The sequence below is a fragment of the Tetrao urogallus genome, assembly GCF_951394365.1.
Source record: "Tetrao urogallus genome assembly, chromosome: Z".
NCBI lineage: Eukaryota > Metazoa > Chordata > Aves > Galliformes > Phasianidae > Tetrao > Tetrao urogallus.
The window spans coordinates 73,267,583-73,294,731 of record NC_136816.1 but is presented as its reverse complement, the minus strand read 5'-3'; the positions used below and the strand labels follow the sequence as shown (position 1 = coordinate 73,294,731).

The 27,149-nt window shown below is 45.9% G+C and overlaps 2 protein-coding genes across 3 annotated transcripts; both read left to right on the top strand.

Moving 5' to 3' along the window:
• Positions 1-1,866: 1,866 nt before the first annotated feature.
• On the top strand, positions 1,867-8,979 carry ATP5F1A (ATP synthase F1 subunit alpha; the record flags this gene model as incomplete). 2 transcript variants are annotated; one of them, XM_079549020.1, is made up of 12 exons in its annotated part: positions 1,867-1,926; positions 2,360-2,438; positions 3,544-3,713; positions 4,498-4,605; positions 4,771-4,937; positions 5,077-5,225; positions 5,915-6,066; positions 6,200-6,424; positions 6,524-6,631; positions 7,647-7,791; positions 7,994-8,144; positions 8,777-8,979. In XM_079549020.1, 12 exons carry the CDS (start codon positions 1,867-1,869, stop codon positions 8,856-8,858), a joined length of 1,596 nt encoding a protein of 531 aa, XP_079405146.1. In that variant the 3' UTR covers positions 8,859-8,979. The 2 variants fall into 2 exon arrangements, with proteins under 2 accessions (XP_079405146.1, XP_079405145.1); XM_079549019.1 differs by having other exon boundaries at positions 4,498-4,671.
• Positions 8,980-10,481: 1,502 nt separating this feature from the next.
• Positions 10,482-26,038, top strand: PSTPIP2 (proline-serine-threonine phosphatase interacting protein 2; the record flags this gene model as incomplete). Its single annotated transcript, XM_079548745.1, is given in 16 exon segments — positions 10,482-10,514; positions 15,284-15,301; positions 15,305-15,358; positions 17,241-17,341; positions 19,017-19,094; positions 20,021-20,055; positions 21,198-21,304; positions 22,058-22,120; positions 22,247-22,345; positions 22,541-22,586; positions 22,944-23,023; positions 24,010-24,108; positions 24,505-24,601; positions 24,898-24,979; positions 25,464-25,498; positions 25,989-26,038. Coding segments are annotated over 16 exon segments (1,077 nt in total).
• Positions 26,039-27,149: the final 1,111 nt, after the last annotated feature.

The following is a 27,149-nucleotide window of genomic DNA, read 5'->3' as shown; positions in this document are numbered from 1 at the left end:
TCTAGTCTATATGTAAAGCTCGGTGCATCCCCATATGCTGAATTCAGAACTCGCTGTTGTTAAACTTCATGCGGTTGGCGATTGCTCACTCTCTAATTTGTCTGTGTTTCTCTGTAAGTCCTCTACACCCTTGATAGAGCCAACATCTCCTGTCAGTTGAGTACTGTCAATGATTTTGCTCAAAATACCACCTAGTGCTACATCCAGGTCATTCATGAAAACATAAGGAGAACTGACTCTAAACTGGAGTCTGGGGAGCTCTGCTAGAGGCTGGCTGCCACTCTGATCGCAGAATCACAGAAATGTAAAGGTTGGAAGAGACCTCTAGAGATCATTGAATCCAACCCCATTCCAAAACAGGTTCCCTACAGTAGGTCACAAAGGTGGGCATCCTGACAGATCTTGAATATCTCCAGAGCAGAAACCCTTTGTTTTCCATACTATAGGGTTACTATATCAAAGGGTTAATATAACTCTTTGAGCCCCATGCCTCACCCAATTGCTCACATATCCCATTATATTTCTGTATGAAAAGACAGTGTATCAAAAGCTTTACTAAAATGCACAGAGATCATGTCAACCGGGTCCTCTTGGTCAACAATATGGGTGACCTTATTACAAAAGGAAACGAAGTTTGTTAAACATGATCTTCCCCTTGTGAACCCATTGTGGCTGTGATCAATGACCACATTATCCTTCAGGTGTTTTCCAGTAACTCCCAGCACAATTTTCTCCATAATTTTACCAGACACCAAAGTGAGACTGACAGGTCTAACACTGGCAGATTCTTTTTTCTTGCCCATCTTCACAATCAGAGCAAGTTCACCAGCTTCTAGCAAACTGTGACCTCTCCAGAATCCTGAGAACCATGAAAAGATAATTGAGAGGGGGCTTGCTATGACATCGGACAGCTTACTGAGCACCCTGGGCCCCATTGGTCCCATGGACTTACATGCAGCCAGATGGAGTAGCAAAATGCACACAAGCTCAGGGTTTGGCTGAGCATTGATCGTTACCACAGACACGGTTTATGTTTCAGTTTATGCCCAGTGCCCTGTGTCCTGTCCCTGGGCATCACCAAAAAGAGCCTGGCCCCATCCACTGACTCCCACTCATGAAGATATGGATAAGCACTGATAAGATCTCCTCTCAGCCTTCTCCATGCTGAAGTGTCCCAGCTATCTCATCTTTTCTCAAATGGGAGATCACAGAATCACAGGATGGCCAGGGTTGGAAGGAACCTCAAGGATCATGAATCTCCAACCTTCTGCCACACGCAGAGCCACCAACCTCTACATTTAATACCAGACCAAGCTGCCCAGGGCCCCAGCCAACCGGGCCTTGAACACTTCCAGGGATGGACGGGGCATCCACAGCCTCTCTGGGCAGCAGAGATGTTCCACGCCCATAGCGATCTTTCTGTTCTGGATTCCCTCCAGCAGTTCCTTGGAACTACAGAGCTCAGAACCGGGCACAGCATGTTAAACCTAGCCTCCGAAGGGCGGAACGGAGGGGGAGGATCTCTCTCCTCCCTCGACCTGCCGCCCTCAACCCGGCTACCACAGCCCTCCTTGACCCCAACAACCCCAGCTACGACTAGGCACCGGCTCAACCCCCCCACCTCCCGCAGTCTCCGTGCTCTCCCCCCGCCCACTCCCAGGAAGGAGGTTCTCCAAACGCCGCACTTCGTACGAAGCACCGCATCCATTGGCCGGGCCGCAAGGCGGAGCGCTGAAAGAGCGGTTCTGCTCCCCGCCGCCCAACGGGGCGGAGCGAGGCACCGCCATTTTGTAGAGAGAGCGAGCGCGCCGTGGGCCGGCAGCTGCATCCCGCCGCCTCTCTCTGCTCTCCTCCGCTGCAAGCGCCATGCTGTCCGCCCGCGTGGCCGCCGTCCTCGCCCGTTCCCTGCCTCGGCAGGCCGGCTTGGTGAGCGCGCCTCCTTCGCTTCTCGGGAGGGAAGAGGGCGGCGAGCTGCCGCCATCTTGGGACCGCGGTGACATTGAGGGACCGCGGCCTGCTGCGGCCGGGGCTTCCGCTGAGGGTTTGCTGGGGGTTTCTGGAGGGATGGGAGGGGGGTGATTCGGTGCTGTGCCCGCTGGTGTCCTCAGCTGGAAAGCGGGCGGGGAACGAGCCCTGTGCCCTGTGAAGGTGAGCCCGTGTGCTCGTGCTCCTGACCTTGTCGGAGTATCCTGTTACATGAATGGGAGCTGGGTTTGATGCTGTAAATGCGGCTTTTTGACCTCGCAGCAGGACGGCTCAAAATGGAGACAGGGTAGATATCTAAGCCTCATTGAAAAATTAATATAGCCTCCCTTCTGTGTGATCAAGAAAACCTTACTGAAACAATTGTTTATTTTAGGTTTCCAGAAACATCCTTGGTGCAGCGTTTGTTGCTACCAGAAACATCCATGCCTCCAAAATGGGTTTTCAGAAAACAGGTAAGTCTGAAAAAGGGTCTGTACTATAAGAATATTGCTTAAAAGCATGATCAGTCAGCTAGTTTGGAGTGTGAGGTGTGTGTGTGTCAGCTGATAAAATCCACCAGGATGTCAGTGTACTGTGTAAGAAAGCAAAATACCACTTACAGGGGTCACATCCAGGAGATATCACTTTAATAATTGTTCAAGTTATGCCCAGACCAAAAGAATGATTGCATATCAACTTAAATGCCCTAGAGAGATCCACCTCAGTCTTTAAGCTCTGCAGAACTATCTGGAAAGAGAAAAAAAAAAAAAAAAAAAAAAAAAAAAAGGAAAAAACCCCAAACCACCTCAAATTGCAGTTTCTTATCTGCTTGGTAGAGGAATATTAGAGAACGAATGGCTTTCTCCGGCTTGCTTGAATTTGACCTTGTGTCCTTGGGCATAATTCTTGTGGCTGCCAGCATCGCAGTGAGGCTGCAGCGCTGCGTAGCAGTATTTGGTTCTGGCCCACCTCCAATTTTTGACACTGCTTAGACTAAGGATACTATGAAGAAATAATTTTCACTGTGATCCTTGGGGCATCTCAGCTGAGGAAACAAAATGTTGTTCCAGGCATGCTACCAAATTAGAGAAGATAGAGAATACTCATTAATAATACATTAAATAGCTTGTATTGAACAACTTGCTGCTTACATGTATTAAGTGCCTTTAAAATACATTTGGTTATGGGGTTACCAGTGAGTTAGCAGTGTTCTGATGTATCCAGTTCTCTGCCTGTGAAACTAACGTCTACTTTCTTAGCTAGGTATGACCTATTCAGACTGATGTCTCTCCAGGGAGAGGAATTGACTGTAGGGCATTCTGAAGGAAATTGATAACTAAACTAAATGTCTTTCACTGTTTCGATTGAAACTGGTTCAGTAATGAATTGAAGCTGCTTTTATTAGCTGTGTGTACAGAAGCTGTCATTTGCCTCATGCATCATATGTAAGGAAAAGCGTTGCTTTCCGTGTTTTATGACAGATTTAAGAGAAGCTATGTTAACTTGTGAATTTGAGACAAGCTTACTGTGTTCATACTGCGCATTAATTCACTGAATCTGGTTTGAAATATCTCCTAGGCACTGCTGAGGTATCTTCTATTCTTGAGGAACGTATTTTGGGAGCTGACACCTCTGTTGAGCTTGAGGAGACTGGCCGTGTGCTCTCGATTGGTGATGGTATTGCCCGTGTGTATGGCCTGAGAAATGTCCAAGCAGAGGAAATGGTTGAGTTCTCGTCTGGGCTGAAGGTTAGCTTTCACTAAAGCAATTTATTTGCCGTAGAAGGAGAAAGATGGCTTTTGTAAGAAGAATCTGATACTGTTTTTGGGATGACTCATGGAGTTTTTACGAACTTAATTGTAACTTGAATATTTGATATTTCAAAATAATGCTACAAAAAGCAAATTTTGATTTGTGTTGGTTTGCTTTTTTGGTGTTGTTAACTGCTTTTTGGCCAGCACTTCAGCTTTATTTGCTTTCCTATAGGAAGGATTAATCCACTGTCAAGTTAGCTCTTCTGTTTTTGTTGGTTTCAGACAGGCTTTTCTGATTACTGTTGAGAAACAGACTTTGTGATCCAGTATACTCTGCCATATGCTGACTTCTTGTAGTCTTAAGGGTAGACTAAAGCTAGAAAGTTGACTGTTCCCTGGGAGTTCTGCAGTATTTCTTTCAGTGTTTTTTTTTTTTTTTTTTTTCTAAATGCTATAAATTGCCTGATGTAGATAATCCAGTTCTTTTCTCTTGTTGAATTCCTAGGCAAGGTAAATTTATTTGAACCCTGATAATCCTTTTAGTTTTTCTTAGCAGGAGTAATGAGTGCTGGAATTGCAATTAAAAATATCATAAATTCAAGGTTTATGCAGATATTGTTGCCTGTATGGAAGGATATGCAAGCAGAACATTGGTGATTGCTCTGAATTAGATTGAGATCACTAGTGATCCATGTTAACTGCGTCAGCACTAAACTGTCAGGAGCTCAGCATGGATGCAGATATCATTCTTCTCATGATACCATGATTGTTATCCTAGGGGATGTCCTTGAACTTGGAGCCCGACAACGTTGGTGTTGTCGTGTTTGGTAATGACAGACTGATCAAGGAAGGGGATGTTGTGAAGAGGACTGGTGCTATTGTGGATGTTCCAGTTGGGGAAGAGCTGCTGGGCCGTGTTGTAGATGCCTTGGGCAATCCAATTGATGGGAAGGTAAGTATAACTAAGTCTGATAACACTAAATCTTAAGCTTGCTTCTGTGTGATACAGACTGCAGCATGTTTTCCCTCTCCCCCCCCCCTCTCTTTTAAGGGTCCTATTACATCTAAGACACGTAGAAGAGTTGGCTTGAAGGCCCCTGGCATCATTCCCAGAATCTCTGTGCGGGAGCCTATGCAGACTGGTATTAAGGCTGTGGACAGCTTGGTGCCCATTGGTCGTGGCCAGCGTGAGCTGATCATCGGTGACAGGCAGACCGGGTGAGTTAAGGGCTCAAACTAAAAGTGTTTCCATAAACAGAGACTTGTGTTCACCTTTATACAGTGTTCTGTACATGGCTGAGTGGGAGACTGGGAGAAAGATGGGCAGCTTAATTTAACCTACCTCTGCATTATTTAGGAAAACTTCAATTGCCATTGACACTATAATCAACCAAAAACGATTTAATGATGGAGCAGATGAGAAAAAGAAGCTGTACTGTATCTATGTTGCCATCGGCCAGAAGAGATCTACTGTTGCTCAGCTGGTGAAGAGGCTCACTGATGCAGGTAACAGGCTTTTTTCTGATACTTGAGCTTGGCTAAAAGTAACATCTTATATAATAACATAGGAATTTGACAGTTAGGCAGGCATGATTTACAAGCTGTGTCCCACAAGTATTGATGAACGTTAGTATGAATGGCAGTTTAGTAAGGAGTCTTTACTGCCCAGTCATGCAGATTGCTTGATAACTTCCCTTCAGAAACAGTAACGTCTGACAAAAGTGGCTGCATATGTAACCTATACACATAGCTGCAAATGTAGCTCAGAAGAAATTAAGTAGATTACCTCTGGGCTGCTGGTCAAGCAGAATCATGGTTAGTAGGGGGAAAAAATACATATTTCAGTAACAACTTGGTCTATGAAAGATTGTAATACTTCATTTCAAAAGCTAAAAGCTCAGACACCTTGGGCTCAGAATGACTTCTAGAGCTTAAGTGTGTCTTTAACTGAAGTTTAAACCACACTTCAAAGGAGAAAGATGTCTGCAAGTGCTAGACAATAGCTGCCATACATTTGCTCTTGAAACTGCTTGAGTTAGTCAGGCTGATACGTTGTTACAATGTCAGTCCATGCAACAGTGTGGTGGTGTTGTCTGGTGTTGCTTCAGCAATGTAGTATTTTGCGTATTGAATTTGCTGGTTATTGGTATGATGATGTAACAGACTTATGGTGCTCTCTGTCACATCTTTTCCAGATGCCATGAAATACACAATTGTGGTGTCTGCAACAGCATCTGATGCTGCACCCCTTCAGTATCTGGCTCCTTACTCAGGCTGCTCCATGGGGGAATACTTCAGAGACAATGGGAAACATGCATTGATCATCTATGATGACTTGTCCAAACAGGTTAGGAATCATAGTTTACAGACCTCAATGTCCAGCACTGGTGCTTAGAGCAGTGTGAACTCCCCAGGCTTGGGAATTCGAAATTCTAAGTGAGCTGCTGAAATCTGAGAGATTCCTTTGTGTTCCTGTGCAGGCTGTTGCCTACCGTCAGATGTCACTGCTGCTGCGTCGTCCGCCTGGCCGTGAAGCCTACCCAGGTGATGTGTTCTACCTGCACTCTCGCCTGCTGGAGAGAGCAGCCAAAATGAATGATTCCTTTGGAGGTGGCTCTCTGACAGCTTTGCCTGTCATTGAAACTCAGGCTGGTGATGTGTCTGCTTACATTCCAACCAATGTCATTTCCATCACTGATGGGCAGGTAGGACTTGCTCTTTGTATACTACTACTTCTGAGTAGTTCACTCTTAGGGATGCTTGTAGGCTTCTGAACAAGCTAGTAAGACAGTTTTCTCCTGCAGATCTTCTTGGAAACTGAGCTGTTCTACAAAGGTATCCGTCCAGCCATCAACGTTGGTCTGTCTGTGTCCCGTGTAGGTTCTGCTGCTCAGACCAGGGCAATGAAGCAGGTAAACATGAAACTTCTGCTTCTTATCGCATCAGAGATGAGTAACCTGGAGGATGTGCAACCCATTTCATTCTTTCATAAAGAGTTACAAATACAAAGGGAATTAAGCTTAGAGTTCCTGACATTATGAAATAAGAACAAAATTATGGGATCTCCTTTATATTTCTATTGCTTGCAGACAGGAAGCAGGAGGTGGAGAGTGAGGGGAAGATATCTGCACGGAGATGTTTGGCTCATAAGATTCACTGTGTTGAAATGGGTGCTGAGCTAGCTAGATGCAGAAAATACTCTTAATCCCATTTTTTTAATCCTGGCACAAGTTAGAAAGGCCACGTCTGGAATACTGAGTTCAGTTCTGGGCTCCCCAGATTAAAAAAAAAATGGCAGGGATCTCCTAGAATGAGTCCAGGAGAGGGTGACAAAAATGATTAAGGGGCCCGAAGCATCTTCTGTGTGAGGAAAGGCTGAAGGATGTGTTCAGCTGTTCAACCTGGAGAAGAGAAAGCTGAGGGGGTCTTAGCAATGTTTACAAATATCTAACCTGTGGGAGTCAAGTCAGTGGGTGTGGACTCTTTGGTTGTGAGCAGCAACAGAACATGGGGCAGTGGACAGAAACTGGAACTTGGGAAGTGTCATACTAGCACAAGGAAGAACTTCTGCACTGTCAGAGTGACAGAGCACAGTCACAGGCTGCCCAGAGTGCTGGTAGAGTCTGCTTTTCTGGAGGTGTTCAGGACCCATCTGGTAGCCTTCCTGTGTGACCTGCTGCAGGGAACCTCCTTTAGGAGGGGGGTTGGACTCAGTGATCTCTGGAGATTCCTTCCAACTCCTACAGTTCTGCGAGTGAAAGGTACAAAATCAGTTACAAATCTTTCAGGGAGGCATAAAATGTTAAAAGGCCAAACAGTACAGGATTTTTAGATAGTTGTCAGGTCACAAGCAAGCTGAAAGCTGTCTTCTGAAGATCTGACTACTCGATTCAGTGGGTGGAACTCAGTGTGACCTGTGTCTTGTAGGTGGCTGGTACCATGAAGCTGGAGCTGGCTCAGTACCGTGAAGTGGCTGCTTTTGCTCAGTTTGGGTCTGATTTGGATGCTGCCACACAACAGCTGCTGAATCGTGGTGTGCGTCTGACAGAGCTCCTGAAACAAGGACAGTACGGTCAGTGTCCAGGATGTGACGTGTCTGCATTTCCCAGTCACAGTTGGTCTCTGTGCCAGCATTAAGATGTTCTTTGGACATCGTAAATGAAAGCTTGAGCTGTGTTGCATGCATGCAGTTGATTTCAGAGAAAGCTTCTGTGTAACACTGATATATTGTAGTAGAAAAATTGCTGATGGTGTGAATGTTTTCTTTCATGTAGTTCCCATGGCTATTGAGGAACAGGTTGCGGTCATCTATGCTGGTGTAAGAGGTCACTTGGACAAGCTGGAGCCCAGCAAAATCACTAAATTTGAGAGTGCTTTCCTGGCTCATGTACTGAGCCAGCACCAGGCCCTCCTCTCCACCATCAGGTATGATTTTTTTATTTTATTTCATTGCCGGAGTACTGACGTGAGAGCAGGAACACAGATAGCAATCACTGAACCGTTAAGTCAATGTATCCTAGAGCATGAGGCCATCTGTGCTGCCTCTGACTGGAGGTTAAATCAGCTTGTCTTATGTCCTTGTGCTGTTATCCAGAAGTGAGCATTTTACAGTTAAGTTTAGAAACCCTGCTGGTGCTTAAAGCAAACCTACTTCTGTGCCTGTCCTGTAAGCTGATACTGAAATGGCTTTGTGCAGTCAGTTCTCATGTTTTTGATAGCCTTAGTGCTGTAGATGAAGTGCTGCCTAGTGCCTTGTTACTGAGCTGACTGTGGGCATTTCAATGTTAACATTGTCCTGCTCTGTGAGCTGGGTCTAACTTGCTTTATCCTAAGTTGGATCAAGAGCATTCTTTCAGGGGCATAGCTATGTAGAAGATTGCTGTACTACCTAGCTCAGTGAGGCTCTGCTTTGAGAGTGTTTGTTGACAAAATTTAGTCCTTAAAGAGAGCAAGCTCTTTTAGAGAAGGGGTGGTAGTAGATTTTTTTTTTTTTTCTCTTAAGCAATTGACTGCATTTATTCCCATGTCAGAAGTTTAATTAAACTCTTTTTTGACAGGACTGAAGGGAAGATCTCTGACCAGACGGAAGCTAAGCTGAAGGAAATAGTCACAAATTTCCTGTCTACTTTTGAGGCATAAACTCATCATCTGTTCAAACAGACCAGGCTGTTTTTGTTGTTATGTGCTTTGGCTCCATCAAAGACCTAAACATATGTGCGACTTGAATGTACAGATCTCACTGAGAATAAAAGTTTCCATGTAAAAAGGCTTGGATATGCTGTTCTTAATTACTGCTTTTCTGGCTGGCTACTTTAACAGTGCACTAGAAATTTCTCTGGATGCACTCTTGCTCGAGGAAACCTGAAAAATTGGGAGACATCTAATTACTGAGGGTATGAAGCTAGGATGAAACCCTATATAAAAACTACCTGTAGGATTATGTGGCTGACTGCAGTTTCCGTTATGACTACTGTGGTTGGCTTGCGCAGCTTTTCTCCTTTTCTCCAGGTAACTTTCAGAAAGTGTACAGCTGTGAAGCTGTTCACACTTTCTTGGCGTGTGTGGTGGCTGCCTGCACCTCGTAGTGTTGTCCACTAACAGCCTCATGCTGTGCTACAGTACAGCATGTTGCTCCTGGTGGCTGGCCTTCAGAGGTGTTCTTTCAACGTTATTTTCCTTGTATCTCAGGACGCAGCTGCACATCTAGAGATTTAAATGTGGTCTTCTGGTTCACTCCAGTTCTGTCAAAATAAGCTTTTCAGTTGTGACATGGGAGAGGTTATATGGCCGAACATCCATTCCTGACTTCCTGGAGACGTGATGTGTGAGATCCCAGCGTGTGGCTGGAGTGGGGAGAAGCTCCCTTCCAGCTCTGGCAGTGAGTGGAAGGATCTATTGGGAAGCGTCAAGCAGCTCAATGGGGTTTTGTGGCCGCAGGGTGGTGCTGCGAGGTAAAGAAATTGCGCGGGTTGTGCTGGAGACTCCTGACGAGCACTGCGGGCTTTGGGCCCTCTTCTGGTGGAAGTATTCATTCCCCATTTCCAGCGACGCATCGCTGTCAACACTACGGTAAGGCCGATCCCACGTGCAGGCGGTGCCCAGCCGTGCCATAGCTGTGATGTGTGGCTGCTGCCGCGCTGATGGTGACAGCTGCCTGCTGCCCTGAGTGCTTTGACCATTGCTGCTCTGTCCTGCAGTCTTTCTGTCTCAGCTCACTTGGGTGTACCTGCCTGTCTCAAAGCGTGCTCTTCCAGTGCTATCAAATCAGTTGGAAAGTGTGTACATGAAAGGAGGAAAGTGTTCTGGGACGCAGATTTTAGTGTGCTTGCAAGAAACCAGATTGCACCACAGCTGATACGTTATCAGATTGCTAAAACCTTCAGAGCCTTGACCTGAAGCGTGGACCTTACACATCTGAAACAGACGTGACATTGCTACTGGGGCAGAAACTGGAGACATGGGCACTGAAAGAGAAAGCTTTGCTATAAATCTCAGCTTCGTTGCATGCGCGCAACAGGGCCCTTGGGTCACAAGTCAGCAGATTTAAGTAAGTGGAAAATGCTTTTTTTTTTTTTTTTTTTTTTTCCCTTTTTTTTTTAACCTCACGGGGCTATCTCAGTTGTCCCTTTGTCAGAGCAGAGGCAGCACGTTACCGCTGTGGGTTCTGAATCAGGCTTTCCTGTGCCTGCGGATGCAGCGGGGTGGGAGGGCGTGGGGTGGGGCAGTGCTGGGAGCAGCGGCGGTGCTGGCAGCAGGAGCAACATGAGGGAGGCTTGGTTCCGGGACCACTTCTGGGTGAGTTGGGGTCTGGGGGAACATTAAAGCGACCCAGGGCATGCAGCAGGACACCTGGTGCCTTGAGGGCTCACCCTGTCCTCACACTGGCTCAAGCCCCTGGAGGAAGCTGAGCTGTTGATGGCGGCAGACCCGAAGCCCGCTGCGTGGTTGAGGGGTTGTGGGCATCCTTTGGCTGGTGCTGCTTATCCACTTGCACCTGAAAGCCACTCAGTGCCGTGGCTTTGCAACCTGCCCTGTGCAGCTGAATTAACAACATGTGGGCTGATTCTGCAGGGCTGGAGGAAGTTGGTGCTGGACCAAAGGTTTGATGTTAATAACTGACTGCTTGTGAACTATTTGAGAACACTGCTGTCAAAAAGTGTCCTTTGGTGAGTTGCTTCTTTTGGGAGCTGATTTGGCTCGCTGCTGATGAGCTGCAGAAGAAAAGTCGAAGCTTGGGGGAAGCTGTGATTTATTCTTTTGAGTCTGAACTATGCTTTTGGGCACGCAGAAGTGCCAAAAAAAGTGTTTATCTGCTGCAGAGTATTGTGGCTGTTTGGTTCTCCTTGGTGCCTCAGCTTTCAACGGGGTACAAGAAATTAGGAAACTGGTGCCAAAGTCTGAGCTCTTGGGACTGTACCTATCAGAACGGCAGATGAGGGCGATGCCCAGGGAGCAGCTCCTATGTGCTGAGATTAGGGTAGGTGAGGGTGCTGAGGAAGTGTGTGTGGTGATTTTAGCCAACAGCATGAGCGAAGTACCTAATGCAGAGCCATCAATATGCATATCAAACTGCCTGGGGAATTAAAGCCAGCTTTGCGTATGGCAGCTGTTTCTCAGCCAGTCATTGCCAAGAAATTTCCAGAGTGCCCCTTTTGTTTTGCACGTGTGCAACAACGGAGGGCAGACAGGGTGGTTGTGGTGGAAATGCTGCCCCAGTGCCTGTCTGATGCCAATGGATGCTCTGTGTCAGGGGAAATCATCACCACGCCAAGTTGAAATGCTCTGTGCTCGAAAAAATGAGGTATCGGCCAAACAGCCTGCAAGCACCACAGCAGTATCTACATTGCCTGCAAGGAAGAAGGAAGGGGTGAGAAATGGGCAGAAAAGCCCAAATTTGGCCAGGTGCAGGGCTGCTGATAAAGGTTCCGTTTGCTGTAATGCAAAGAGAGAATGCAAACTTCCTCCTGTGATTTTTCTCTGATGCTTGAGGCAAAAAGGGAAGAGGAAGGAGAATGCTGCTTTGCCAAAGTGAAGGATTACACAGGGCTCAGGACAGCTGGGTGGGAAAGGGTGGGTTTTGGGGAGGGCTGTGGCTGCCCCAGGACACAGTGCAGGATAGAGGTGCTGCAGAAGGAGAGGATTCAGTACTCCAGCTGATGGAGCACCATGTCGTGTGTACGAACAAATGTTATGCATGGTCAGCTACATGATTTAGGATATATATCCTAAATCATATATATATTTAGGATTTTGTTTCTGGGGTCACAAAAAAAAAAAAAAAAAAAAAAAAAAGAAAAAAAGAAAAAAGGTAGCCCCATTTGCCCTTGAACCTTTTCTTTCATTCCCCTGTTTTTCTGCTCACTGTTAGGTCTAAGCATAAGGTGCTAAATTCCCTTCAAGGGCTTGGCACCCCAGGAGCTGCTGAAGCTGCATGCTGCCCCAAATGCCCCTGTTTGCACCGTGCCTCGTCCTGCCCATGCTTGCTGCAGCCTCCTACAAAAGTAAGAACATGCCAGAAATGCTCTTTGTTTCCTCTTGCTCTGTCTGCAGTGATCTCCGAGAGTTGAGCAAGCACACCATTGTTTTCATCTGTTTTTTCTTTTTTTTTTTTTTTTTTTTTTGTGGCCTACTGTTCTTCTTTCACTGTACAAACTCTCTTCTTTCATTCTGATGCTTTCCATTACAAGCACCCAGTTCTCCCCAATCCTCTTATAGCAGCTTCTTTTGGGCAGCTCAGCAGCAAGCGTTGGGTATCACGAGAGCACTTGTTTCTCATGAAGCGACATGGGGGAAAAAGGGAAATTTGACCAAACTTTGCCTTTAGGTATGTATCCGCGTGGGCTGCTAGGCCATGGGGGAAAAATGCACTTTGGAGTGATGCAGACTGCTTTCCTTTCCTCCAGCTCAGCACGTGTGGCCGACTTGGTTGTGTGCTCAGTGCTGTTCCCGTGCAGGTGTTACTGCATGTTGCAATGCGACGTTGCTGCCTGTGGGACCAAGCTCATTTCTTTTGCATGTTGCACGAAAGAGCCTCTCTCCGGGTTAAGGCTCAATTACTTCTGCACCCTGCAGAAATCCTCCCAGAGGTTCTTCTTGGTCTCAGCAACCTCTGCAGGACCAGGAGCAACTTCGAGATCACTCATAGCAAGCAGGGCAAGGCCGCGTATTGCTCGGTGTTTCTAAAAACAAAAGCAGACATCTAGCTTCTGCAGTGCTTCTCAGAGCAGGTGTGGTTGAGTATTTCAAGCAGTGGTCCACGAGCAGCTCTTTTTCTCACTCCTTTGTTCGCATATGGTTTGCGTCTGGAGTCTGGGGATTGATGTGAAGAAGCTGAAAATACGTGAGCAATATTAATATTTAGTTATAATTAATATGTAACTTCACAGCGGTCTGAAACACTACACTTTTTAGAAGAGAAGTGTCACTTTTCCACCCGTGCTGCAGTGTGAACCTCACATTTCTCACTGTGTGAAGCCTTGTGTTATTTCTCCTCGCTAGCATTGCTCTTGGCCATGTGAACTCCTCCTTGAGAGCCTCGGGGGTATAATACAAACCTAAAAAGGCAGGAATGGGAATTTCCACTCCTCAGAAGCCCTGTGGATCTGGGAAGCATCAGCTGCTGCTTTGTCACCTTGAAATCATCTGTTCACAGTTTCCATGGGCTGTCCTCTAAATAGCACATCTGCTGTTACTGCTGTGGGAGCTTGTACTTTGCAGACCCTGCACTGGATGTGGACTCTGGTTTGGTGTTCCTAGACAGAAACCTACCCGTTACACCCACGGGGTGCATTCCTCCCAGTGCATTTACTCCAGACAGAGAATCACAGAATGGCTGGTTTGGAAGGGATCTTAAAGCCCACCCAGCTCCAACCCCTGCCATGGGCTGGCTGCCCAACCAGCTCAGGCTGCCCAGGACCCATCCATAGTTTTGGGCACCTCCAGGGATGGGGCACTCACAGCTCTGGGTAGTGGTGCCAGTGCCTCACAATCCTCTGGGCAATTAATTTCCTTTCAATATCTAATCTATATCTGCCCTCTTTTAGTTTAAAACTGTTCCCCTTTGTCCTATCGTTGTCTGTCAGTGTAAAAAAGAAATCACTCTCCTGTTTAAAAGCTCACTTTCAAGTACTGGATGGCTGCAATGAGGTCTTCCCAGAGTCTTCTCTTCTCCAAGCTGAATGAGCCCAGCTTCCTCAACCTTTCTTCAAAAGAAAAGTGCTCCAGCCCTCTGATCACCTTACTGTCCCTTTTAAGGACCCACTCCAACAGCTCCACAATTTACTTGCTCTGGGTGCCCCAGGCATGGATGCAGTACCCCACATGGGGCTGTACTAGGGCAGAGCAAAGGCGGCAACCCCCTTCTTGCCCTCTGTCGCTCCTCTGTTGATGCAGCCCAGGACATTATTGGCCTTCCAGGCTATAAACTCATGTCCTGCTTTTTGTCCACCAGGACCCCCAACTCCTTCTCTGCAGGGCTGCTCTCAGTGAGTTCTTCTCCAAGCCTGCAGGTACATCTGGGATTGCCCCACTCCAACAGCCTGCATTTGGCCTTGTTGAATCTCATGAGATTCATGTGGGTCCACTTGTCCAGCCTGTCCTGGAGACATCTCTTCCTTCTGCTGTTTTTGACTGCACCACTCAGCTTGGTATCATTGCTAAATGTCGAGAATGAACTCCATCCCATCATCTGTGTCCCTGATAAAGATGATGAAGAGCAGCAGACCCAGACAGACTCCTGGGGGACACCACTCTTCACCACCCACACCTGGACATAGATCTACTGACCACAACTTTTTGGTGCTGTCATCCAACCATCCAACCAATTCTCCACTGAATAGTCCAGCCTTCAAACCCACATCTCTCCTATTTAGAAATGAGAATGTAGGAAACTAAGAATGTGGCAAAACCCTGGTAGGTGCAAGAAGCTCAAGCCATTCAGGTCAACTTATTTCCAACAGCAGGTGCTCAGTGATTTGCCTGTTCACCAGCATTTTCAGCATTGCAAGCCTGGTGTCATGCTGCTGGGAAGATGCTGTTTAAGGTTCAACACAGCTGCTGCAGCAATTTGTGCCTGATTTTTATTCTCTTAGATGACAACAACACAACACCCATTTCTTTTTTTCCCCTTCTTATGGGGAACCTCTTCTCTCATACAGCCTTGTGCCTTATTACTGCGAAAAACTGGAAGGATTCTGTGGGCCGTGGGGGTGAGGACTTTCAACGTTCTTTCAACGTTGTTTGGTGAATGCTTGGTGCTACCCTGGTTTTCCAGAGCTCTTTTTGTTTTAGTTTATCATGGCTTTAAACCTTGTCCTCGTTGCATTCCCTATCCTCTTTCACTGCTCTCCCAAGGGCAGCCATGGTGGTTCTCTGTGTTCTTTCCATGCTGACATCTACCCAAAGGCTGCTGCATATGACCCTGCCGAGCCCAGCTCCATCACAGCCCCTTCTGTGTCTATTTTATTTCCTTTGAAATGGGGTAGGAGGCCAAGTTAGGATGTTCCTGAGTTTTGCAACTGTCGTGAAAAGCCATTTCAGTGCAAGCACGCTTCCTTCTTTTGCAGATCCGATTAGCAAAGAGGTGACCTAAATTGAGAACTGGTTGTGTGTTTTCAGAAATAAGCTCATTACGGGGGGAGGTTTGTACTCAGTAGAGAAACTGAAAGTGTTTGGAGATCTCAGAATGTCCTCTGTTCCCCCTCTCTCATGTATGGACTAAGACTGGCCTGGAATTCATGGGGATTTCCTGCTGCCCCACTCCACCCCAGCTCTGCTTTTTCTCTTGCTTTTTTGCCACTGATTTTAAGTTCCTGACTGCTAAGGAAGTCCACAGTGATGAAATCCTACATTTACCACAAAGATCAGCCCCGTTCCTCCTCAGTTCTTGCTCTGGGTACAAATTCCTGAAAAATCCATCTCTCTGCTGTCAGCATTTTCATAACCAGCTATCAGCTTGCTGTCATATAGGCTTGGAACACTTCCTGCATCCCTCCATCCTGCCGTTATTCCTCTTTAAGCTTCACAGTAACTATTTGTGGCTTTTGCTTCCTTTCTCACAGCTTTGTATCTGCTCTTGCCATTGCTTCCTTTCTGCAGCCTGCTTCCCTGTTCCTTCACGTGATCTTTCACACAGCTTTTACAGAAGGCAGCACCTTTTGCTCAGCCACAAATACATGTATATACCTGTTTTACTAAGCATCAGGGTAAAATACGTGTGATTTGTGAAAGCAGTGATTCCTCAGAAGCTCATGGGAAGCCTGTATTGGCACCAGGGCTGAGACTTCTGAGTTTGGTGGTGATGGGTGGCAGACTGAGGACCTCTCATGGCCCTACGTGACATGTTAAAAGCCATAGGGCAGTGTGTGGGAAGGACTTGGTGCTTAGGGAAGTGGCCTCTCAGTGGTGTTTTGAACTGATGTGAGGGAGTGTCAGTTGGATTTCACAAGGCCACAGAGAAAGCTATTGCAGCAGTGCTGCTTGGATGCATCCACACACTGTGAGTAGTGGGGGAAGCCTGTAGCTCACTGATGATGTGTATTTTATTTTGTGAAATTAGAGCTAATAGTTAGGCTCCTAGGAGATGTCCCCTGGGTCCATGTGGCCATGAAACCTGTTTTTAATTGTGTCTGCAGGCTAAACCTGTATGATTTGTGTATGTCCCTTTTCTCCTGAAAACCATCTAGGTTCTGGCATTTTTATAAGAATCCAAATCTGCTGGGGCATATCTGAAGTCCTTCACTTCACAGTGAGGTCAGACATCACAAGGTAGAAGAAGGGAAGGTGCTGCAGCAGTTTTTGGGGGCCACAGTGCATTGCAGGGCCAACGATGCTGAGGAAGTATCAATAGAATGTAGTAGGACTGAGCTGTGCTTTGTTCCAAATTTAAGGCCAGCTGGGATAGGGCCTTGGGCAGCTTGATCTAGTGGGTGGCAGCATTCCTCATGTCAGGGGGGTTGGAGCTGGCTGGGCTTTAAGGTCCCTTCCAACCCAAACCAGTCTATGCTTCTGTCAAACTGTGATCACCATTCTCATCACAGAATCATAGAATGGCTTGGGTTGGCTGGGACCTTAAGGATCACGCAGTTCCAACTCTGCCACAGGCAGGGCTGCCAGATGCTGAATCAGTCACTTTATCAGATTGCACAGGACCCCTTCCAACCTGGCTTTGAATACCTCCAGGGATGGGGCTCCACAAACTCACTGGGCAGCTGTTCCAGCACCTCACCACTCCCTCAGTAAAGATCTTCCCCTTGACATCCAACCTAAATCTCCCCTCCTTTAGTTTAAAACCATTCTTCCTTGTCCTATCACTATCTACCTGTGTAAATTTGATTTCCCTCATGCTTACAAGCTCCCTCATCCCGTACCCTCACCCAGTCCAGAAAGAACAAGACAATATTTCATGTAATTTATAGGCGTGCTTGCTCCCAGCAGAGCCATTTGTCATATCAGTGCTGGTGGAGGTGCCAGCGGTCATGGACTGCACTAACAGGCATGTGAATCCCATTCTTGTGTTTTCAGAGCACGGATCTGACTAGCACAGTTGGCTACGACAGCATCATTCAACATTTGAACGATGGCAGGAAGAACTGCAAAGAGTTTGAAGACTTTCTGAAAGAAAGGTACAGAGCTCTCTCTGACAGTGGGTTTGGTTGGATCTGGAAAATGAGGCAGCGACACTACTTCTATTTCTTGTATTCTCATTTTGGTTTCCATCATGTTTAACTGTCCACTGTCTTAAAGCATCTTTGATTATTGACTCATAAGGAACTTGCTTTTTTAACATTGTCCTTTGCCTGCACAGCTGGTCCTGTGGAATCAAGTCTATGCCTGGGTCTCCTCACTTGAGAGGCAGTGATGGCATTGGTCACAAAGCCCAGGAGCATACTGTTAAGGGCATTATCCAAATGTCTTTTGAACACTGATAGGGCATCTCTCTAGGCAGTCTGTTCCTATGTTTGCCCACCCTCAGAGAATTGTGGAATAAAATTTGCACAATCACCTTCTCAGCATTTTGCTCATCAGTATCTGCCAGTCCATCCATATGAAGTATTCAAACAGCTTCCTAAAATGTCTGTATCTCTAACACAAATGCACATGTCCATGTTGTTGACTTTGTAGATGTAGATTCATTAGACACCTTGAGGCAGGTTCTCCTACTTTGCCTCCCCACCACGTTTGTCCCAGGCTATTTTGCCCCCAGTCTTGTATTCACGTTTGCTTTCTCCAAGCCGTCAGTATTGAAATTACAATAATTCAGGATTTTTCTACAACGGTCTTGATAGTTAGCTTACCTATCTCATTTGGTTGGCCTTGAAGTGATCAGGCAGTTGAACTTGATCTTTGTAGGTCTCTCAGCTCCCTTCTATTCTATTTAACTCCACACCGTTCAGTTCCATCCAACTCTGTCCTACTCCAACCCATCCTCCAGGAGACCTTCTAATGCAAGTCACCAGCAGTACTTGTTTCTCTCCACTGACCATGGACATCAAGGTCATCTTGCCCAGATGGAGATATCTATATTTGACCAAGCAAGTGTAGCCTTGAATGTCTGTACAGAACCTAAAGCAAATTCTTAAATGACAGCACATGGGTTTTCCTCGTTTTCCCTCTTTTCCAAGAGGTGAGGGCAATGCAACTTCCCAGAGATGTTTATACTTTACCACAACAAGTTCTGGCCTCTTCAGATGCTGTCTTTAAGGACCAGAGGCAGGCAGGAGAGCATATCTACTGGCTTCAAAAAGTGCTGCACAAGTTTTGAACAGCTGAAACATTCAAGCTGAACTTCAGGCAAGTGTAGGGAAGCTGAGTGTCTATGAGATGCCTATTTCATTCAGTCACATTTGGCTGAAGTCAAGCAATAAATACTTCAAATAGATGGACTGACAGATACTGATGGGCAAAATGCTGAGAAGGTGATTGTGCAAATCTTGTTCCCATTGAAAAACAGAGATAAAAATACTTTGATGGCTTACATAGCTGCATTCGTCTAGCATCTGCTTAGTTCTCCATCCCTTGGGAAGGTGGTGGTTATACCTATCAGCAACAGGGATACAGGGAGGGCAGCTGGCAGGACCTTGAGTGCAGACAAAACAAACTGCAAGCTCCAGGATGATTTGTGGTGGTCTGGGAGGTAAGTGTCCATGCTGTCACTCTGATGTGACAGCCTGGGATATTCTGCACACTCGCTGTTCCATTATGTGTGGTGAGGGATGTGATTGTGAAACTCCTGCTCTTGTAAGCAAGTTTTGGTTTCTGAAATGAGGTTTTTCTCTCATTTCTCTCTTTCCTCAACAGGGCAGTTATAGAAGAAAAATATGGCAAAGAGCTCATTAACTTATCGAAGAAGAAGCCCTGCGGGCAGACGGAGCTGAAGTAAGTTCAGAGTCCAGTGGCTTTTGCTTCTACACGTGTCAGTAATTGGAACAATGAATGAGGAAGAGGGAGAAGGAAGGAGGCAGAGAGGAAGTAAAGAGCGTTGGGATGTCACTGGGACATTGCCAGATATTCAGAAATTAGTCTTGTGAACGAATAGTGAGTTGGCCTTTGCCTTTTCTAGCAACCGAGTTGGAATTCACCTACTTCCCACTAGATGTAGGCCAACCAAAGTGTCATGGGCACTCAGGAGAGAAGTAGGCTGGTGTCCAAGGATCATGAGGCCTTGGGTTTTCTCCTCAACCTTTCTGTGGCCAAAAGGAAGTCCATGTACTTCCTCAAGTCAAACCACGTGAACATTCAAACCTAGTGCTTTGTCACCCTGCATGGATATTGTGGCTGCTGTGGTTGGCTCAATGAGTGTCCCTTGGCATCTTCTGCTTGTTATTTTGGTTTGATCTTCCTTGGCCATTTGTTTAGAGTTTTATATTGGGCTGCCACTTTTTTTTTTTTTTTTTTTTTTTTTCCTTCTTTTTTCTCTGAAGTCTTCATGGATTCACCTTGTTTTAACAGGTAGAAAAGTTCCTCATATTTCCAAGCACTCACCTCATGCAATGTGTGGAAAATATTCATGTGTTCTGAGTGATACATTTTGGAGTTTGCTAATAACATTTGTTTTGAAACTCAGCATTTAGTAGCATCCAGTGTTCAGGACAAAGGTGTAAGGTCAAATTAAGTGAACTGTGTTATTCTCACTGATAAATGGAAACCGGGAAATGTAAGGACAGTAAATAAACCTGTTTTGAGCTCTCTGCTCTTGAGTGTGGGACTTGCTCTCCAGTTCAGAAGTGCTCTGCTGTCACCATTGAATCCTGCACTTGCATCTGGTAGTGATCTCTTCTAACGCTCTGCCTGTGTTTTTTCAGTACCCTGAAGAGATCCCTGGATGCTTTCAAGCAACGTAAGTAATTCTTCTTTTTCGTGTGTTGAGACACTTGGCAGTGCTGAAGCCTTTGGACTATAGCTTAGGAAGAAGCAGAGAAACCTCCCAAACTGTACGATATGACATCAGGTGTAGGCTGTCCTTTTGGTCCATCTCAGCCCAGAGCATGGAGTTTGGAGCAGAGTGTTCCAAGGCATGGGTGTCAGAGTGGAACCATGATGATTCCTTTTTGGGATAACTTGGGCTTTTGGAGCTAGCAGCAGCTTGTAAGTTGTGTGGCACCAGGAGCCGTTCATCGAGAGTTCAGCTGAGTTTTTTGGGGGCTGGCTCACCTTGCCCTATTCACACAAATGTTCAGTAATCAAAGGATTGAAATGGTTATGCTTTGCCCATCTTAGTGTCCACTCCTCACCATGCGTTGCAGCCTGCTGGAGAGGATGCAGCCAGCACCTTTACTCTGAGGGTTCTGCTATCCTGGCCCAAAATCTGGCAGCTGCAAATCCACCACCATCTGTCCTGGCCACATTTGTTAGCTGCCATGTTCCTGAGTGGATGTCCTTAACAAATCAGTCCTCCAGCAGCTGAGGCATTAATAGTTGAGTCTGGAACAGCTTTAGGTGTTGAACCATGAGCTACAGCCTGTCTTACCTGCAAATGAGCTGCTTTGCTTGCTGGGTGGATGTTTCATGGCATGGCTGCTCTCCTGCTGGACCCGCTCAGTGTGGCACTGAGCATGAGCCAGTGATTTACTCAGCAATAGCTCTTCTGTGCTCCAAGGTGCTTCTCTGCTAGCCTTCCTTCAGACTGATGCTGTAGGGTGTGATGTGCTGAAACATGCCTGAATTAATCCGGATGAGGAGGGAAAGCAACTGTGCTCATTTAATCGCTTTTCTTAGTATGAATTTTCCTAAATAAAATACAAGCTGCAGCATGACTGTGAAACACTCCCTGCATAGGCAGACCCTGCTTGGAAGCTGCTTTGAAAGCACTGCTGCAGCTGCAAGGAAATGGATGAGATCAGATTGTGGGTCATTGAGTCAGTTTGATCTCACCAAGAAATCTGGCCTGAAAAACACAGTATTTTTGGGATATATGCATGCACACACAAACACAATTAAGTCTTTTTTTTTTTTTTCTTTTTTTTTTTTTTTCCTTCGCAGAGATAGATAATGTGGGACAAGGTCACATCCAGCTGGCACAAACTCTACGGGAGGAAGCAAAGAAAATGGAGGAATTCAGGGAAAAGCAAAAGCTTCATCGAAAAAAGGTCAGGCATTGCACTGGCACCTTCATTGCAGGTCACTGTCTCACCTGGTGTCTCACAGATCCCTTTGTGTCCTTGTGCCCATCAGGGTGAAAATGTTCTGAGCTCCTTCCTACATGTTGTAACTATGCTGTAAGTGTGCAGCAACCTCTGACTTCCTCATTCTCACCAATGTCCTTCAGGGTTCTTTGAGGGACAGAGATAGAAAGTATTCCTCCATTAATGCCAGCCTCAATTAGGAATTTTTTAAGACGTATAGATAGTGTTGTATGATCTACACAGTGCCTGGTAAAATCTGTAAGCTCTTTAACTTCTTATGGCTTGAGATTCCCTTGATTGGAAAATGAGGAAAAGCTGTCAGAACCAGAGGCTGATCAGGACTTAGCAGAGGTGAGTGAGCTTGCTAGTTCTATCTGACTCCATGGAGGTGATACAGTACTACATGTTGTTACTATTCATTTGTACAGCTTCTCCACATAAGGAATGGAAGTTTAGATAGGAGTATAGAAAGATAAATGTTCTGGGTGGGTTTTGTGAAGTTTGAAGAGTTGTTATCCTTGTCCATGGCAGCTGGATTGAGGCTAGATGATCTTTAAGACCTCTTTCAAGCCAAGAACTTCAATGATTCTGAGACACTGGAGTACCTAATTCCAGGCAGAAGAAGGTCCTTACAGCCATTGTTCTGTAATGCCATCATATGGTTCATGACTCTTCCTTTCCTAAGCCATGCTGACTCTGATTCTGTTGTCTGCACAGATAGAGCTCATAATGGAGGCGATTCACAAGAACAGGAATTTGCAGTACAAGAAGACCATGGAGGTAATGCAAGCGTACTGCTGTCTCTTGCCATACGGGTTAATGCTGCTAAAATACACAAGCATGCAGCCATATTTGCATCTCATTTGCTTGCTGACACATTCCTGCTCCATTTGGTGTCTCTCCAAGGCCAAGCGGCTCTATGAGCAGCGCTGCAGGGATAAGGATGAAGCAGAGCAGGCTGTGCACCGCAACGCAAACCTTGTCACACAGAAGCAGCAGGAGAAGGTAAGGATTGTGGCTGGCTGTGCAACATGGGAAAGGAGTGTCTCTTCTCACAGGTTTCCTATCCCAAGTCCTTCTCTCAGTTCTGGGGTTAGGATGGCATGAGTGGGCTGCTGACCTTCCCTGGTGGGGCTACTCTGCTGTGAGTGATCCACCAGGGCTCTCCTATACCTTTCTTCTCTCTCCCATCTCTGGCAGCTCTTCCTGAAGCTGGCTCAGACAAAATCAGCTCTGGAAGATTCAGGTGAGTGTGGAGACACAGCATACTGGTTTGGAGGGGGGAGGGGCATCTCGTGGGATGGGAGGAGGGAGAAGGAAGCTGAGCTATAGATCCTCAGAAACAATAGGCAACACCTATCTTGGAGAAGCCCATGTGGCCCCACCATATGGCCCCACCATACTCCCTGTATTCTCCCCGGTCATGACCTCAGTCTTGCTGTGGCGCTTTGCATCCCAGTGAATTGTTCACCGTAGAGAACCCACTATTACTGGGTTCTCTCCAGGCCCCTTCAGCCACTTTTGGCTGGAGAAGGTACCATCCAGCAAAAAATATATATCTTTAATTAATATTTACCAGTTGACAATTTGGTTTCCCTCATAGACAGGAGTTACCAGCAGAGCATTACTTCACTTGAGAAGATCCGGGAAGAATGGCAGAAAGAGCACATCAAGGCTTGCGAGGTAAATGCCACAGGATTGTTTCACAGTGCACTGTGGTCCCATGATATCCATCCCCTTGCTGCGGGACATAGGGATAAAGTGCCTCTGTGTTCCCTTCATGTACATCGGGATGTATTGCAGCTAACCCTGCACATTTCTACTGTTTGGATTCAAGATCCCACCACTTCAAGGTTTCCTCTACATCATTTTCTTTTTTTTCCACCACCTTTTAAAACCAACAGAGTAGAGGTACTTCGTGGTGACGTTTTTGCCTGTTACCTGCTTGCATGTTTGGTGTTGCCATCATCTAGTTCAAACAGTTGAAGTCTGAACACCTCTTGACTCGAGGCTACAACCACATGAACACCTAGCAACGTCTGTCTTGGATGCTGACACCCTAAATGCATGGAGCATCCATGCCTCTGTTTCCATACATCCTTGGCTTTTTAAAATTTCTCTGCGTATGTGGGAGGGAGGTGAGAGGACAGCTGGGACTATAGGACCAGAGGGTCCCTTCCACACCAGCACAGCAGAACACTGAGATCTTCCTGAGCTTAGCACCCAGCTTGGAAACACCTGGTTGCATAGAGGAATGGTTTATCCTCTAGGCAAGCTGGAATACTTGTGGATTCATAGAATCATTTGAGTTGGAAGGGACGTTTAAAGGCTATCTAGTCCAACCTCTCTGCAATGAACATCTAAAGCTAGATGTGCATCTGCCCTGCAGTAGATCAACCCCACTTGTTCCTTGCTGACACAGTCATCTTTCTCATGTTATTTGGGGTAGAAGAGGATCTTAGATGTTACTGGACAGTGGACTGTGGGGTCATAGTAGGTGCCCTTGCTCAACCCCTTTTCTTTACTGCTAGTCAGAGAAAGCTTTTTGGAACAAAATGTGATTAAGAGGTGAACTTGAATCAACTCAGGACATGTGAACAATAAGTCTCCTCAGTTGCATTCATGACTGTACTGGCATGGGAGCCACCAGCTTGTCCTTGTCATTGCAGTTCTTTGAGACTCAGGAGTGTGAGCGCATCAGCTACTTCCGCAATGCCCTCTGGCTTCACGTCAACCAGCTCTCCCAGAGCTGTGTCCAGAATGATGAGGTGAGTCATTCTTTCTGTTTTGGATCAGAGAACTCTCCTTTTGAATGCTCAGCTACCTGGGTTCTCTTTTCCAAGTTTTGTCAGGCTGTAGTAACAGGAATGATCTCCTGAGTGCAAGCTTTTCTCATATTAGCAGTTGGAAAAACAGCGAGTAAGCAGAACATGAATGAAAATGTATCCTCAGCTCTCTGCCATCAACACCATACAAAAGCACTCACTTCTCCCTGGTTAAAGAAAATTCTGGTTGAAAACAATGAGACAAATGAAAGGCAGAGGGAGGTGACCTTGCCAAACATTACACAGGATCACGTCTCACCCCATGTGAGAGACAACTGACTGAATAAAAGACCTTTTGGTTTCTGACGTATAGGAATGCTTTTCATTTTCTTTCTGCAGAAGTATGAGGAAATCCGCAAAAGCTTAGAAATGTGCAGCATTGAGAAGGATATTGAGTTTTTTGTAAATTTACGCAAGACTGGAAGTTCGGCGCCAGGTAAGAGCTCAGTTCAACCTCCTGAAGCAGCACTGACTTGCTTCTATTCCTCATCTCTCTGTTGTCCTCATCAACATCAGTTTGGATGCAAAAACCACTGACTTTGTGACATCCTCCTCTCATTCTCTGGCATGCAGCACCAGCCCCTGGAGATAATCTCCACTTTTTGGAACACTGAAGTTCCAATCAAACATTCTCCTACAGAGAAGGGGGGAGAGGGGGAAGGACAGCTGAATGTTTTTGTTGGCAGGTAACAAATTAAAGGTCTGTACTTTGCTGTTGTGACCTTTTCACAGCTCCCATTGTTTATGAAAACTACTACAATACTCAGAGGAATGTGACTCCTGTGAGAAGTCCAGCTTCTGTACCTATATCAAGGTAAGGCACATAAAACGAGCAATTGGAGTTGGTCTTGCAAATTATGCTATCTCTCTCTCAAAAGTTTTCTCAAAAAAAAAAAAAAGAAAAAAAGGGCTAAAGTCTCTTGCCAAGGATGAGTATTCCCTCTGGCTGTCACATCAGGAGAGAAGTCATGCACAACTATACTTTCATGATGTCTCATCCTGGGTGGAGGCATGTGAAAAAGCATTCCCTGGGGCTCACCTGTGGATGGTTTGTCAACAAAGTGCTTGTTTTCCTCTCCTGCACTAGACTGCTGTTGGTGAGCTAGCCGTGACCTGCTTTGGTACCAGTTATTCAGAAAGCCTAAGACTGCCAAAGCTCTGCTCTCTCATGGGCTCTGGGAGGATGATTTGGGACCTGCAGAACCAGAGCAGTTGGGCTGGTGCCCTTGGATATGAGGGGATCCCATAGTCACTCAGATCCTCAGCTCTGTGTTTGTTTTTTTTTTTTTTTTGTGCAGGAGGGGGCCTCTACCCACCCCGACCAGTGGACCAGGTGAGTTCCTTGGGCTTCTGACCCCACAGAGTGTCTCTCTGATCTTGTTCTTCCCCATAGGATTACAAACTTGATCTTTCTAAAGGGCTTGCTTGCAGTCTAGCTCTTTCTATGAGTCTAGTCTCCATGAAGGATGGTGGGAAGTTGGCCACTGACTTTGGATACAAGGTTTAATCTAGAAGATCTGATCAAAGCCCTCTGCATGAGAATTTCTGGAAACTTAGAATGCCCAAACTTGGAGTCTCAGCAGGCTCTGCAGTTTAGGCTCTTCTCTGTTTAAATAGTTGTATCACTTCCAGGCCACTTCAGGAATGGGATTCTGCAGCAAGACTCAGAATAAACAGGTTCTGCTTTGGCATTCTGGCAAATCAACTGATCTCTCTAAGCACCATTCACTCCTGGCTCCCATCCCTTTAACACAGTTGGCCAGTGCATGTTGCTTTTGCCCTGCATAAAATCCCTTACTACATTTTTGTGCTTTCTGTTTTAGATGATCCTGATTATGCCACAATTGATGGCTACAGCTTGATACACCATTAATAGCCACTGTAAGTACTAAAGGAAGGGATTAATAATAGACACAGCTACAAAATAAGAATGGTGGTAAAAGAAAAGCCACCATTCAGAAGGAGGATACTTGGGGCTGATTAGTGGGAAGGGATGGTCATGTCAGCTCTCTTGCTCTTGTCTGAGCTGAATCTGTGATTGAGACTCTGCTGATCCTGTTCTGTAGGTTCTTCAGGCAGAAGATACTGTTGGTCTGGCCAGCATGGCAGAATTGGTTTTTCAGTTATTCCCAGCAACACAGAGCTGCAGCGCTTCTCCATTTCAAGAAAATATCTGAGGACTCTGATAATTATTTGTACATGTAGAAAGTACCTACTAAAAATCTTCTCCTTTGATCAGAAGACTGCTTGGACGGATATCCTGTCTTCATACTCAGGATCGGGGGGGGGGGGGGGGGGAGAAGAAAAGGCAAAAAATAAAAGGCAATGGACTGGAACATTATCTCTGTCTAAAGGAGGTTTTAATTTCAAATTCTTGCAATATGCCACCATCTGGGCACGATGAAGCCTTTTTCTCTCCAGAAAAGTAACGTGCTGAGTGGAGCTGTGCAAGGCTTTGGGCATGCTGGCTTGTGTTCAGAGCTAAGGTTGCATTTTGACCCGTCTCTAAAATCTTTCATTAGTAGCGATCAAACTTGTAATTTGGATTTAGTTTCAGTTATGTTTCTCAAGCAGCTTTTGCAGAGGTGCACCATGACTTACACTGTGGGTAGGCTACGCTGTTTTTCAGGCTCATGGTATAACTTGTCCTGGTAGGCTGTGTCTAAATCTGTGACACCAGGAGCTGCTGGCTGTATGAACTTCAGGTTGAATCCACATGACTTCTGTGTCTCATGGATTTACATTATTTCCTCATTTGGAAAGTATCATAATGAGCTTTAAATTCTGTCTTGCTACGCTGTAATGAAATGTACAATAAAAGAAATGGTTTGTCCTGTGTTTTGTTTTGTTTTGTTTCATTTTTTTTTTCCATAATCTTTTACTTGATCTTTCAAGTATACAAATATACCTGTTGTAGTTTTAGTTCTTTAAATACATATATATTTAAAATAACAATTCTGAGTTGTGTGCTGGATGTGGTTTTT